The sequence below is a fragment of the Rhopalosiphum padi genome, chromosome 3 (genome assembly GCF_020882245.1).
Source record: "Rhopalosiphum padi isolate XX-2018 chromosome 3, ASM2088224v1, whole genome shotgun sequence".
Classification (NCBI taxonomy): domain Eukaryota; kingdom Metazoa; phylum Arthropoda; class Insecta; order Hemiptera; family Aphididae; genus Rhopalosiphum; species Rhopalosiphum padi.
Genome location: NC_083599.1, coordinates 14,765,075 through 14,779,100, shown reverse-complemented (window position 1 = coordinate 14,779,100; position 14,026 = coordinate 14,765,075). Strand labels below are relative to the sequence as shown.

The window sequence follows — 14,026 nt, the reverse complement described above, 5'->3', positions numbered from 1 at the left end:
TAATGTTAAAAGAATCGTAATAACGTACTAGACGATAATAATTGTGGGTAAAATACAATAATTATGTAATTTAAGCTGCCGGTGAGATATCGCGCGCGCGCGTTCACACAACACACTCACACTACAATCAAAAACACGTTTCAGCCACACGACGACTTTGACGATAAACTCTACAAAGTATACACACAACGCACACACATACATATTACGCAGAAAAAAACTTCAAATTTGTCTTTTTATTTGTTATGTTTTTTCGCGATAACTGGTTTCGGTAATGTTTTTATATACCTATTTTTGGCTGTGGCAAACACTATACTACTAACCATCAAAAAAACAGCTAAATTCTATCCATACAGTCTCACTGCAACGTCACGCATGCATTCAGAAAGCCTTGTTCCCTCCTCTACTCACTTCCACACATCGACAAACACCCAAACTGAAAAACTTCTCCGCCTCATTAGCGCGAGCATCCCGGAAGGCCTCGCGGGTTGTGATCCCGTCTACACAATGGGTATCCACAATCAATACACTAGTTTTGTGTAGGTACCCGTGTGGACTGGACAGGCGTAAATATTGTCGACGAGTCGGTATTATTAATAATATTATCATTATATACGACGCGCGTACTCGGTGGTCCGGTTAGTGGGATTGAGTAGGAGTAGAAGATGATAGGAACAACGGAGAACCGCAGTCGACTTGGTTTATAATTAATTAATTAATTCATATAGTCATTCAACCACACGTTATGTAATATTATAATACATCCCTAGCAATAGTATGGAGTATGGACAGAATAATACTCAAAATATTTATAAATAACGTATTTATAGACGTTTTCATTGATACATTTGAGTAAAATAAAACATGGGTTAACAAAATTATTTAATTACCGATATAGAATTTATTAACCCCGCCACATGTTACGACAATACTCGGTTGATATTTTTAAGGCAACTGCATTTAAAATTCTATGGTCGTTGCGCGATATTTTAGTATATTAAATCTAAAATAGTTTCTTGTACCTATTAAAGGTATGTGTTATGAGTTATGGCTTCTAGGTGTTATTACAAACTTATTTGAATGATTATATTTCGAAGAGATATTTTATGCTGTTCAGAATTTTATTATCGTTTAAAAAAGTAAACAGCAATCGTGCAATATTAAAACCGATAGCTTACATACTATATTAAACAGAGGGGAAGTCACTGTTCGCTATTATGAACGCGCAAAACGGGCCATGAATCATGATAATAATGAAAGCATAAAAACTATTATTAAAACATATTAAACAATTTCATTACAACCGCGCGTGCAACCGATCACGTTGCAACGAAACACATACACGGATTTTCGAACAATTCGAAAACTACCGGAAATGACTGCTTTGGAAGTCTATACGTTGACCAGGGAACCTTTATATTATGTTTATCTAGTTTCCTTATCTCGTCCGTCGTACATTATAATATGTATCATAATAAAATATTACTATTATTCTGTGTCTGTGTGTTAAACAAACAAAGTTGGTCAAGCTCCAAAGTAAACCGCACAGTTTAAAATCCACATACATGGTACGGTTTTTCAATAACCATAATATGAATAGCCAATAGGTTATTTGAGTTAATTCTTTTATGGAGAATAATGGAAATGAAAAAAAATGAATTTTTACAAACCAGGCAAATACAAATTACACATACACCACAGAAGCGGTGAAAATCATTTTCGCATTTTCATAATAAATATATAATAATATTGCATACCTCGAAAGTTACATTGGATACGGATAAATTGAAAATTGAAATTTTCATCTGGAAGCCCAAATTACGGACAACAATCACTTAATTGACTAAATTTAAATCAAAATGGCCTAGAACAAATGAGCCAAGAATAATAATCTTTATTTTTAGAAACAATATTTCATGAAAAATCGTATCCAGCAATAATCAGAGAAATGTTAAACAGAATAATCTTATATTTAATATTTATCTTATTCGTTGAATGTTGAATAGACTGTTCAATAATATTAAGTGTTCGATAGAGCAAATTACTAATTTTCTTATCGTATTCACCAAACGATGAATACACTTGAACAGTAAAATTATGATGCATAAAAAACGTTTATCGTGATACATTTATCAATATACGTAACGACTGACGCTAACAGTATATCGATCTCCGTAAAATATTAATTAAAAAAGAAATATAAAAAAATAACACGAAAATAACATCATTATTATAATTATGTTCATAACCCATCAACCATCATATAACACACACACACTTTAAATACTAACCATAACTACTAAATACTCGAATCGACATAATCGTTTCGACTGAGTCGCCCTTACATTGTAATACTTTTTCGAAAATACTCGTGACCTCTTATTTATTAAACACTGCGCTGCTGTCGTTCTAAATGTAATTATTAATTGTTTACGTGTAATTTGAACAATCAAGTGTTATAACTGTTTAACTAGAACACTAAATAATAGCGATAATTGGGTATAATAATATGTACAACACGCATTTGAATACTTCTCGAATTTACAAAACATAATCGTGTCATTAAATCGAACGAGCGGAGCGCGCGCGTTTGTATATTATGTATGTTACGTGTTTAGTGCTACGTGTTCGAAAACTTCAATTTAGTTTTCATTGCCTCGGGACGTTCGAATTTTCGTTTAATATATGATGTTCAAGATAATTGGGGTGGCAGAAATGATTATTGAAAATTAAATAAATAAATAGTGGAAAAGTACCTACATAAAAAAGTCAAGACAATTTATTATTACCTATTAATTATATTTTAGTAAACGTAAGGTTGTGACTAATTTATCAAGATTTTTTTTGTATGAAAAACAATTTTTCTAATGTTGCAATTTCTTTTGACACAAACCAATTTCCATAAATTTAGTAAGTTATAATTACTATGTAAATTCATACAAACAGACCATTGGCAACGACAAATAAAATTCAGTTTTCAGAAAAATGTAATAATTATTTTCCAAGAGATATTTGTGACAACGATTTACAGTTCAACTTCTACTCTTTAAAGTTTAAATTGTAAATTTTTACAATTCGAAGATATTCCAACAAATTCGATATATTATCATATTGGAACTATAGGGCCATAGGGGTCACGCGATGTGTCGTCGCCCGCACGCGGTGGAATAAATTGCGTTACGACCGATAAGATATTTCTAAACAAAACAAAAAATATTTAGAAGTTTTTAGACTGGTATTGCATTGCGTTTTAAACAAATATCATTGTCTCGCGCATAGCATAATAACTCGCGACCAAACCTACCCGTCGTTCGGAATTCATACACCAAACACGCGGTTCAACAATATTTCTCACGTCACTCGTTTCCCCCGCGAAACCCGGTTAAAAGAATAACAACGAATTCGGAGAATACAAGCAAACGAAGAAAACAATGTACTCACACGTGCCGCGCGAACATTGCGTAGAAAAATAGCGTATTCTATTTCCATTTCAAAGCGAAAAGAACATACAAATAAGAAGCAAACCACCAATGATCATCAACCGTGTTTATTTTACGTCTCGGGTGTACACATGATAGTAAAAGAAAAAAATCCAAAAACGACTTTGTGTCGTCTCTCGTAGCTTAGCTCTAAATAAAACTGACATCAACGGGAAATTACGGTATTTCATTGTCCAGCGTCCGTTTTTATTTATTTATTTTTTAAATCACGATTTATGTCTAAAACGTCTTTTAAATTATTCAATGCCGAATACATAACAGTAAGGCCCCGTTGCCTTATCAGTTGTTACGGGGATAACGTCTACTGTCTACAACTGTTGGTTGGGATGAACATAAAACATTTTTTTAACAAAAAAAAAAAAAAACGCGGTTTCAATTATATTAAACAAGGGAAAAAACTTTAGATAAGAAATTACTCTATATTTGTCGCATTATAATATTATACAGATAATTACTGACAGTAGTATACAAGTGTGTGATGAACTGATGAATGCTTCATATTGTGATATTATATTATTATTAGAACACAAGTTAGTGAACTACAAACGCCGTCGTCTCAGTCAAAATATCTTACAAGGACGATAAGGTCCCTGTCGTCCCTGACGGAATACGTTCACGGCGGATTACTAAATCATTAAACGTCGATACATTTCAAGGTGACGTAATGTGCGTGTATAAACAATTGTTTATCGTTTTAAATGCTTTGAGAATCGCGATATTACCATACTACTTCACACACGTCGATAAATTAACGAACAAGGATTCTCGAAACGAGAACTCGCAAGTGAAAACGAATATTATCATATTATATACAACAGCTGATATTATGAATACATTGTAATAATGTATACTTTAGACTTTAGAGAGCCGAATATTTATTAAAACGATAACACGTGAGTGTTGTTGAACACAGCGTTGAATTCAATTTTAAACAGAACCTAATTTACATTTCCCACAAAAATATTGCCAAATAAGTTGAAATAACATTATCAGTGTATGTATAATGTATTAATGTTATCGTTTTGGTACAACCAATGATAGATTAATTAAAAAAAAATTCACTAATAATTGATAATTTTAACTTGATAATCGATAGTACTGGTTACGGTAGTCGTAGTTAACGGTAGTCGCTTGGTTTCAAAAATGTACTTTGATTATAGAACTTAAATTTTTATTAATGGACAAAACATTTCTACAGCAAATCAATGGGCAGCTTCCATCAATGCGACGTTCATTTTTCGGGCGGGCTATCTCACTCGCGGGTGTGCACGTATTTACATAGTAAATAAATAATGATAGTCTACAAGACCACTTTCGAAACATCCAATAAACGACGACAACCTTGTGCGATTTACAGCTTAATTATGTATTATGTAAAAAATTATACTAATGGTATGATTACACGTTTGTGTTAAAATATTTATGGGTTTGAAATATTTTACACGAGGAAGAGTTTATATCACTGTAATAACCAACGAATTCGCGTCAAATAACAGTCAAAATAATCAATATGCTGGATCGTTAGTTCCTCTGTGATTTTTTGATAACAAATTTAAAGTTAAATATACCTAATATCTCTACAACGAGTAAAAATGTTTGATAATTAAGTATAATTATATACTCGTAGTTGTTGCAACTGACTTAAGTTTGTCACTTTGATCACCATTTAGTGTCATGTCTATATATGCGTTTTTAAATTTTAATAATTTCATCGAAATGTCGACGAAAGACCTTCGGGGGACTCAACACATTCATGAAATGAGCGTTGCAGCCGAAAGGAAGTAACGAAGGCCACTGAAAGCGTACGACAGCCGCGGCAAACAACTTATAATATATTATTATATTATTATGGTTTTATATAAGGGTTAACAATCAAAGACAAACGAAACTTCGTACTTAGCCCTCTTTCCCGGTTTACTCCCACTTTTCTCTCCATTCATAAATATGACGGAGATTTCTTGTCAAGTTATAGAAGGTGTGAATCGGCTAAACCATAATATCAATACCTACATCGATAAATTAAGTGCGTCTTACCCCCGAACTCAATGTGTTCTCGTTACTAAAAACCTTCAACGGCTTCAACCCATCTATTTGATTAATCTCCGTAAAAGTTTTACAACCATCATTTGGACGATTTGGCTCAAAAAACGCATATGTTTTAAATAGTTTCCCCTTCCTATGTCGCGCCACAAAAGCGACGCGTCCTCATCCACGAAACCGACTAAAACGCAATAAGGTGTATCATATATTTTTTTTCGAAATGCACACACGCACACGCGGTATGTAGAAATATTCAAATGGAAAAATTAAAATTATTTTACTACGAGTTATTCGGTCGGATGTGTATGTGTGTGTGTGTACTGCATGTGTGCGTGTGACACATGCGTAACGACGACGAAGGCGACATGAATACCATTATTGATATTATTATTTGTGATCGCAGTCGACACGACTGCACGACGGCTGTATAGGACAAAAATTCCTAGGCGTGTGTGTACGTACACATTTTACGCGTGCCTATATCCGGTGGTAACGGTGTTGGATTTCGTACGAATCGCGGATTTCGTGGAAGAATATTGTAACATTTATAACACTGTGTAGGTTTGACGGAGAGTATAATAACAGTGGTCTATAACAATATCGCATTATACACGATGGGAAAGCGAAAGAGTTAAAAAAAAACCAAATCGAACATTGTTGTTTTTTTCTCTATAGTCCGAGAGTTCGTTGCCGCCAATGATGACTTTCACGAAACCACTCGATAATAATAATTATTATTGTTCGTATGTACGATTATTACCACCGCCGCGATATGATAATCAGCTGTTTTGCGTCAGAGGAACCCGTGCACATATATGCGTGTGTCATGCACACTTCGTCGTCCGATAACCCGAGAACCGTAAGAATTTGATAGCGCGCACTCTCCTCCGTGCCCCGCCACTTTGTTGTTCACCTGTCGTCCGCCGCTGCCAACGTACCCACCGGGGGCTTCCCCTCTACCGACACCTAAACGCGAGCCCGCGAGATTGTATAACACACGACGACGACAACGACGACCGCATAATTTGAAAATAATAATATGTAATATATTATTATTTTAGACGAGTCGATTTTTACGAATCGTATATTCGTACAATCGTACCTACTCGTAGTGCCCAGTGCACCGGTGGTACAGTGTAATAATATAATATCGTTATTTATTATTGTGGATGTGCGTGACGCGCGTTAGCATACGGAATCGCGGGTCGGCCGGGTCGCGCGGACGCTAAGACTCGTCGTATTGATAAATCGTAGGTAATAGTCTTTTAATAATAATACACATGCATCGGGTTTTCGAATTAACACGGAATAAATGCAAATCCACGTCGTCGCTGCGCGAAAATAATTCTTGGAATCTCTCGGGAACCGCATGCGTACGCCGCGCCGCGCGTCTCGTATATTTTACAATACGATTATTGCCGTCGTAATTAATTCCTATGACATTTTGCGCTGCGGGCAGAGACGCAAAATAGGTAATTGTTACGAGCGCAGTTCTACGCAAAAGTAAAAATTTGAAGAAAAAAAACAAGAGTGCGACCGCGCGCGTCCGTCCGAAATATGTACACGGCCATAAAATAATAAATTATACGCTCGATTATTAACGCGGCGGCAGCGGCGATCGATATTAATATTATGATAATGAGCACACACACGGTTCGCGCGATTACGCGATAACGATTTCGGATACAGCAGAGCCCCGCGAGTACGCCCATTATTCATGCCGGGGTATACTAACGCCGAATATTCACTCGTCCGCGCTAAGCACATAAAATAATATCATAAATATAATATCATGCTCGTTATTATGTTTACTTATACACTCCTGCATGAGTGATCAAGGTGTCGGGTGGTGATGCACGTTTTTGAAATATAATATCCATTAACTGCGTTTAAGAATATTGTTCGCCGTTGTTGAACGGCGGGCGGGAGAGATAATAGTTTTTCAATATATAGGTACAAGCAACGAGCATATCATTTTTTGTAGTATTATAAAACAAAATATATATTATTATCTCAAACTTAAAAACAACGCATAACGCTAAATTAAAAAAAAAAATGTTTATACATTTCTGAATGTATTGTAAAGAGGACAGAGGACTTTAATGTTCGGTAGAGATGTCGACACGTTGTAAATGGGACCTATAAAATCGTCTACAGTTATACGCAAAAGTCGGCAGGAACTACCTAAGTTAAATTTATAGCATATCCGAACCACAATTGTATAATAAATATAAATATATAATTGAAAACAAGTTTTTTTGTATGTATTTTAAATTTGTGAAAACTAAACCAGCGAGCGTTTCATTGAACTGTTTTTGCCCCAAAACTCGATAATCTCTTACGTACTCTTACGTAATATTAAAAATTAACCTATTTGTCGTAAATATAATAATCGTTAGTGCTAGTCCGGGATTTTTTCTTGATAAAGAGAGGAGGAGGGTTTAGTAAAATTTTTACGCATCAGTGGTTAAATAAAGCACAAACGGCGACATGACACCTTTTTTTTCGACACGTGTTCACCGTCGAACATTGGCCAGAGGGGAACTCGGCGAGGGTCCCCCCACCCCGAAATGACCTCGGAACGACGCATCACTACATACCGAATATGTATGTGCATGCGAAAACAGCTGAACAAATTATAGTCTTTTTTTTAAATTTTTTTTTTTTTTTACTCTTTAATTAGACGGATTCGTCCGATAAAAGAGAATAATATAAGAATATCACATTGTGACGACGACATTGTGCGTGTGTCCTTTTCACTCCTACCACCACGACCAGCCTTCCCGATCGCGCACGCCGAACGTCACGCAGTGCTGTTTTCGGGCGGTTTGACTTTGTGCTATACGGGCTCTACCGCACCCGATTTTGATTAATATTCGTCGACATTGCAACATTACATACCGTTCAGGAGAAAAAAAGTAATAACCTAACATTCCGTGTTTCATGATCGTATAATAATCGACATAAAATAATAATATACAAAATAAAAGAGTGTACGAAAAAATACAGAATGATATAAATAGTTTTTAGACTGTTTTTAAACATTTAAATGCAATAATTTAGTACACCAAACCAAAAGGTATATTTTCATTCTTTAGAGTCCTACTCATTATTTTAAACGATTCCCATTAAGTACTATTTTAATTGCAGTATGTACATTCGTCAGTAGAAAAAAACTTTTACGATAGATTTCTTGTTTGCCTTTTAACAAACCAATTAGTAATAACAATTATTATTATTATCGTGATTATTATTTTTACGAAGTAATGTAGTTAATGTATTCCAATGAATATAAAAAAACCTGTTTACATTTAGTTGACAATTTAATATTGTAATAAAATATTACATATTTTTAATAAAGCTTTTTTATAATGTAATTAAAAATGTTTGAAAACGTGATCGTTAAATAATATAATGACGAGTAACGGAGTAATCAAAATCAAATGTAATTTCTAATCATTGAACTATTTTTTTGGGAAAATCATTGTTAAAATCAGAAAATTTAAAAATATGAATTGTTTCTTTTAAAAATATAAAAACATTAAAACATATATTAATAATAAACACAAAATGGAGTTTTGTGGTGTTAAGCGGTTCGGTTAGAAATACCTAAACTTGTAATCTGTATAAGAGATTGACTTTTTTCTTATGTCATAAATTCCCCTTTTCAGAAGAATATTTTAAATCACACAGGTTTAAAAAAAAAAAAAATAATAAGTCAATTTTGTTTTACTCCTAAAACGCACTACCTTCAACTTACAGAATGTCATAAAATTAATAGGATACTAAAATAAAATAATTATTTGGGAACATTACGTGTACAAACATACAGGTCACACTCACTTACACATACTACATACATCACACAAACATAGTCGCTACTCGCTAGCACTTAATGAATACGTGAAAGGTATATCATAATATTAAAACTATAATATATTACAATTATTAATAAAATCTTATTACTTATTATACACATATTTTTAGGCAATAAGCGGAGGGGAGGTCGGGAGAGTTATAAAATTTAATTCGCCGCCTCTAGTGTGTAACCTAACCAGCAGTTTACCCAGGACCGGCCTCTTTGGGCGTTATATACGGCGGTTGCGTATAATATAGACGGGATTTACCTACCATCATCGTCGTTATTATTAACAGACACCACTTTTGTTTTTACATTTATAATACTTGTCTAAACTGGAAATTTGAAAAATAACACGAGGCAAAATAAAATGCTACACTGTTATCGCACGATTTGGAAACCTTTCAAAACGTATGTAATATTTTAATTCACTTAAATTTCACATGTAACAATATTTGCAAAGTTTAAGTATAGGATACGGTCGAAATTCTAGTCAGATTTTTAAATTGATTCATCCGTCTCCCGCAGTCATTACAATTAAATTCAAATCGACAAAAAAAACGAAGTATTGTTGTTCTAGATACGTCTCCGCTACGCTTTAACCGTTATCTACCCCACAATTGAACCGTCAACGTGATTTACAATCAAAAATAACCTGCGTGTGTTCTTTTTTTCACAAAGCCGTCGTATAAACGAGGACTCCAAAAAACATTCTCCAAAAAGTCACGTCCTATAAAAACAATTTGGACCTTTTGGAGATTATAACACGCCCCGCACCTGTCTGACGATTCCTGTTCGATTGAGTGGCTGCTACAATGAAGTCTGAAAATCATCTGGAAATCGTATTTTTATCGAATTCACCTAAGTACTGAAACGTGTTCGGTATATAATATAATATGTATAATATTATAAATATTACAAATTACAATGTTACAATATAACCGACGTTTAAAAAGTCGTCTTTTATATTATACAAACAGTGAAACACACATAAGCTAATCATGTTGCATTTTTTTTTTTGGCTTAGAGCCAACAACAAAACGTGCGGCGTTCATTTTCGAATTCGCTACTGGTGAAAAATATAACGACCAAACGTTCATAATGGTAAATACATACGGTTGGTCGGACATGAAAAGCTCGTGTTTAATTAATAATATTAGGTAAGTTATATTCATTAACTTAGCGTGATTGAAAGGCAAAAATATATTTAGATATCCTAAAATATATTTACTTACATCAAAAACATTTAAAATGCATTTTACTCAAACTTTTTAACTTAACACGCAAGTATTAAGTATTTTTTTTTAAAGTTGATTTTGAATGTATTAATATTATTTAAACATTTTAAATTTTAGTTTAATAATAGTTTAAAAAATAGGAAAATCTTACAAAAGTTAAAAAAAATTATACGTTTAAATTTATATTAATAATTAAAATTGATGATTTACATGAAAAATGTTCGATATTCTACTATACTCTAAAAACATTTATAATATTTTAGAATAAAAACCAGTTTTTAATTTAGTAAGCTATAACATATTTAAATATAAAATAAATACATGTTATAATATAGTAAATTGACTAATTTGTAATAGTTTATTGTATATTTATACCCGTAAAAGACAATATTTATTAACTTAGATAATTAATTAATTTAGGTAGATATTTTTTGAACAAATTGGATATTATGACACAGAAGTGAATGAAAAAAAGTAATAAAACAAATTAAAACAAAATTAATTAACTAAAACTAAAGTAAAATAATTAATATATAGATGAGTATGTAGGTATAAGATTATTTTACGAAATTTGGGGACTTGACAAAAAATGAATAGTTATATAGTAAATATGATAGAAATATAACAAGATATAAAGTGATTAGAAAAGGAAACAATAAGTCGGGTGTGAAAAAATGACAAAGAATAATCGAACGAATAGGTTTTAGATAAAAAATATCTAGTTATTAAATTAATAAAGGTGTAATTTTTATGTAGTACTAATATGTTATGCACTTAATTATACTTAATATTAAAATAATTGCAGATGTATAATATATTACAGAATTAAAAGCAATAAATCAAATCGATACTATAATTTAATAGGAAAAACAATTTAAATACAAGCACCTAAGTATATTATATTATTTACGTGTCGATAACCGGCACGATTGTCTGATTGTCACCAGTTGCCTTTTTCAAAGTGCGATTGGGAATTGTGCGGTACCACCCGACCACTTGTTGCTTGTAAAAAAACAGCTGGCACAACGCCTCGAAAGCAATATATATGCCTTCTCCATTCAAACAATTCATGATATAACCCTTCGGGTCGTCGTTAAAGTAATATAAAAACACATTATAACATTAAACAAATTGGCTAAAAATATTGTACCTATTGTAATTTTAACCAAACAGTTGATAATTTTTTTGACGATAACCACATAATTTTTTTTGGGCTTAAATTGCTGTTTAAAAATATCAATAAGTTCAGTCGTTACACAGAATTCGGCAAATCAAAAACGAGGACACACATCGTACAAAATACAAAAGTATAATATTTAATACTAAGTAAAGTTGACAATTATTACTACCTGTACAATTTAAACCAATAATAAGGTTACTAAAAAAATTAAATACTGACCTCCCACATCCAATCAACCACGATCTTCCTGAGGTTGGCAGTGAGGTCCTTCTGGACGGTTGCCAAATAGTCGGGAGCCGGTAAGCACCTGATCTCAGACTTGAGCATGGTGTCGAACACACGGTCGTCCAACAGCAGAGTGGGATCCTTTTGCGCGACGCTCTTCGAAGTTGATTCGCAACACAACAAGTCCATGATTGAGACGGTTTGGCTGTGCGGATATTATATATCTGTGTATAAAGTACGGTGTAATAGTAGTGTTACGCGGGTGTATACGCGAGCGAGGTGGACACCGTGCGACGAGAAGGAACAGAAAACCACGAGATTATAATTTTAACTCAGAGAAGTGTTTATTATTATTGTTATTAAATTTTTTTTCAATTATCGATTTACGAATAAAAAAAATCGACAAGAGACGTGGTAGTACGCACTGGCACGGGTATACGACAACGGCGTGTGGTGTGCGTGTGTGTGTGTGTGTGCGAGTGGAGGAGCGTATGCGTAATGAAAGCGCGTTGAAACGTCCGAACCCGGCAACGGACCAGGTCAGAATGCGTGTGTGCCGCGCGTCTCGTCGTCGGAATCGAATCAGTATCAGTGGGACAGCGTCGTGCGAGTGTGTGTGTGCGTGAGCGCGTATGCGCGCCCGTGTGTGCGTGTGCGTATGCGTGTGAGAGTGTGCGTGTGTGCGTGTGTGTGTGTGTGTGTGTGTGTGTGTGTGTGTCTGTCTACGTATAGCGCCGGCGAACCGTACACAGTCAAAGGAGAGGCGCGACGTACACAAGCGCACGTTTATACGGCTGCACACGGCCGCGTTTACACACACTCGAACACGGACGCGCGAGCTCGAGCGCGCGCGCGCGCGCAGGCAGACCCTCGACCGTATGCGGTGGTAGGTCCCACCAGCGATATATAAAAATTCTTTCACATGCCGAAAAAAAAAAAATAATAATAATAATAATAATAAGAAGAATAAATAAAATACGAACGAAAAAACCCAGGACTACGGCAGCGGCGGCGGCGGTGGCGGTGGCGGCCGAAGCACCGGTTTCGTGTCGTCGTGTGAGCTAGTGAGGGAGAGAGAGAACGAGCGAGAGCACATCACGTGAGAATGAAAACGAGAGTGTGGGGGGGCACTGTGTATACGCATTATAAAAAATTATTATTATACAATTACCGCCGTCATGTATATATTGTATATTATACATACATATTATTTAGGCAAGTATATAGCATATTATACCTCTATACATCGTGCACCAAAGTACATCAGACTTTATTATACAAGTATACAATATACCGCGACCGCTGTATACCACGTCGTCATGTCGTTTACCCATAGCGCATACATTATATATTTAAAGTGTTATCAGTTTATCACCATGCGCACGTCATTCGATTTTTCCTAACATCTACATATATAGGGAACATTCGCCGACTCGAATCGAAGAAAATCGTATGGGAAACGTGTTTTCCTTTCTAAACGTATACATAAACGACTCGCGATAATACTTGTTTGCTAAAAATCAAGTCAGTGTCTTTGGAAAACCAATTATTACCTATTATCATAGTTTAGTACCACTGGGCAAGTGCAAATTAACTTATAATCTATAATAGGTTCTCGTGAGTATCCGTTTTAATTTTCCTATACTCAAATAGTATCAACAGTACCTATTATGTAATAAACACCAGGCCATAGTTAGTGCCCAAATTTAGTTTTTATACTACGTTTTACAAATATTATACAATTTGAGATTATTACCATTTTTTTTTCTAAAATATTTTTTTTGTCGATAGTCATGTCATTAATTTTTTTTTTTTTTTTGATTACTGTGTGGGCCGTGGGGCTTGGACATCAGATTAGTTTATTCGACAATTTTTTAATCAACGCGTTTTTTTCGACCGCAGTGCAAATAATAACCTTTTTCACAATTTCAAATCTTTGAAATGTAAAACGTGAAACTTCCCATATTTTTATATTTATTTAAGG

At 34.2% G+C, this 14,026-nt stretch overlaps 1 protein-coding gene across 1 annotated transcript in view; it reads right to left on the bottom strand.

Annotated features, from left to right (window-relative positions):
- LOC132923990 (G1/S-specific cyclin-D2-like) overlaps positions 1-12,632 on the bottom strand; it is a 60,581-nt gene extending 47,949 nt beyond the window's left edge. Inside the window, exon 1 of the mRNA XM_060988029.1 lies at positions 12,037-12,632. Coding sequence (XP_060844012.1) covers positions 12,037-12,231 — 195 coding nt within the window. The 5' untranslated portion in view covers positions 12,232-12,632. The remainder of the gene's footprint in view (positions 1-12,036) is intronic.
- Positions 12,633-14,026: the final 1,394 nt, after the last annotated feature.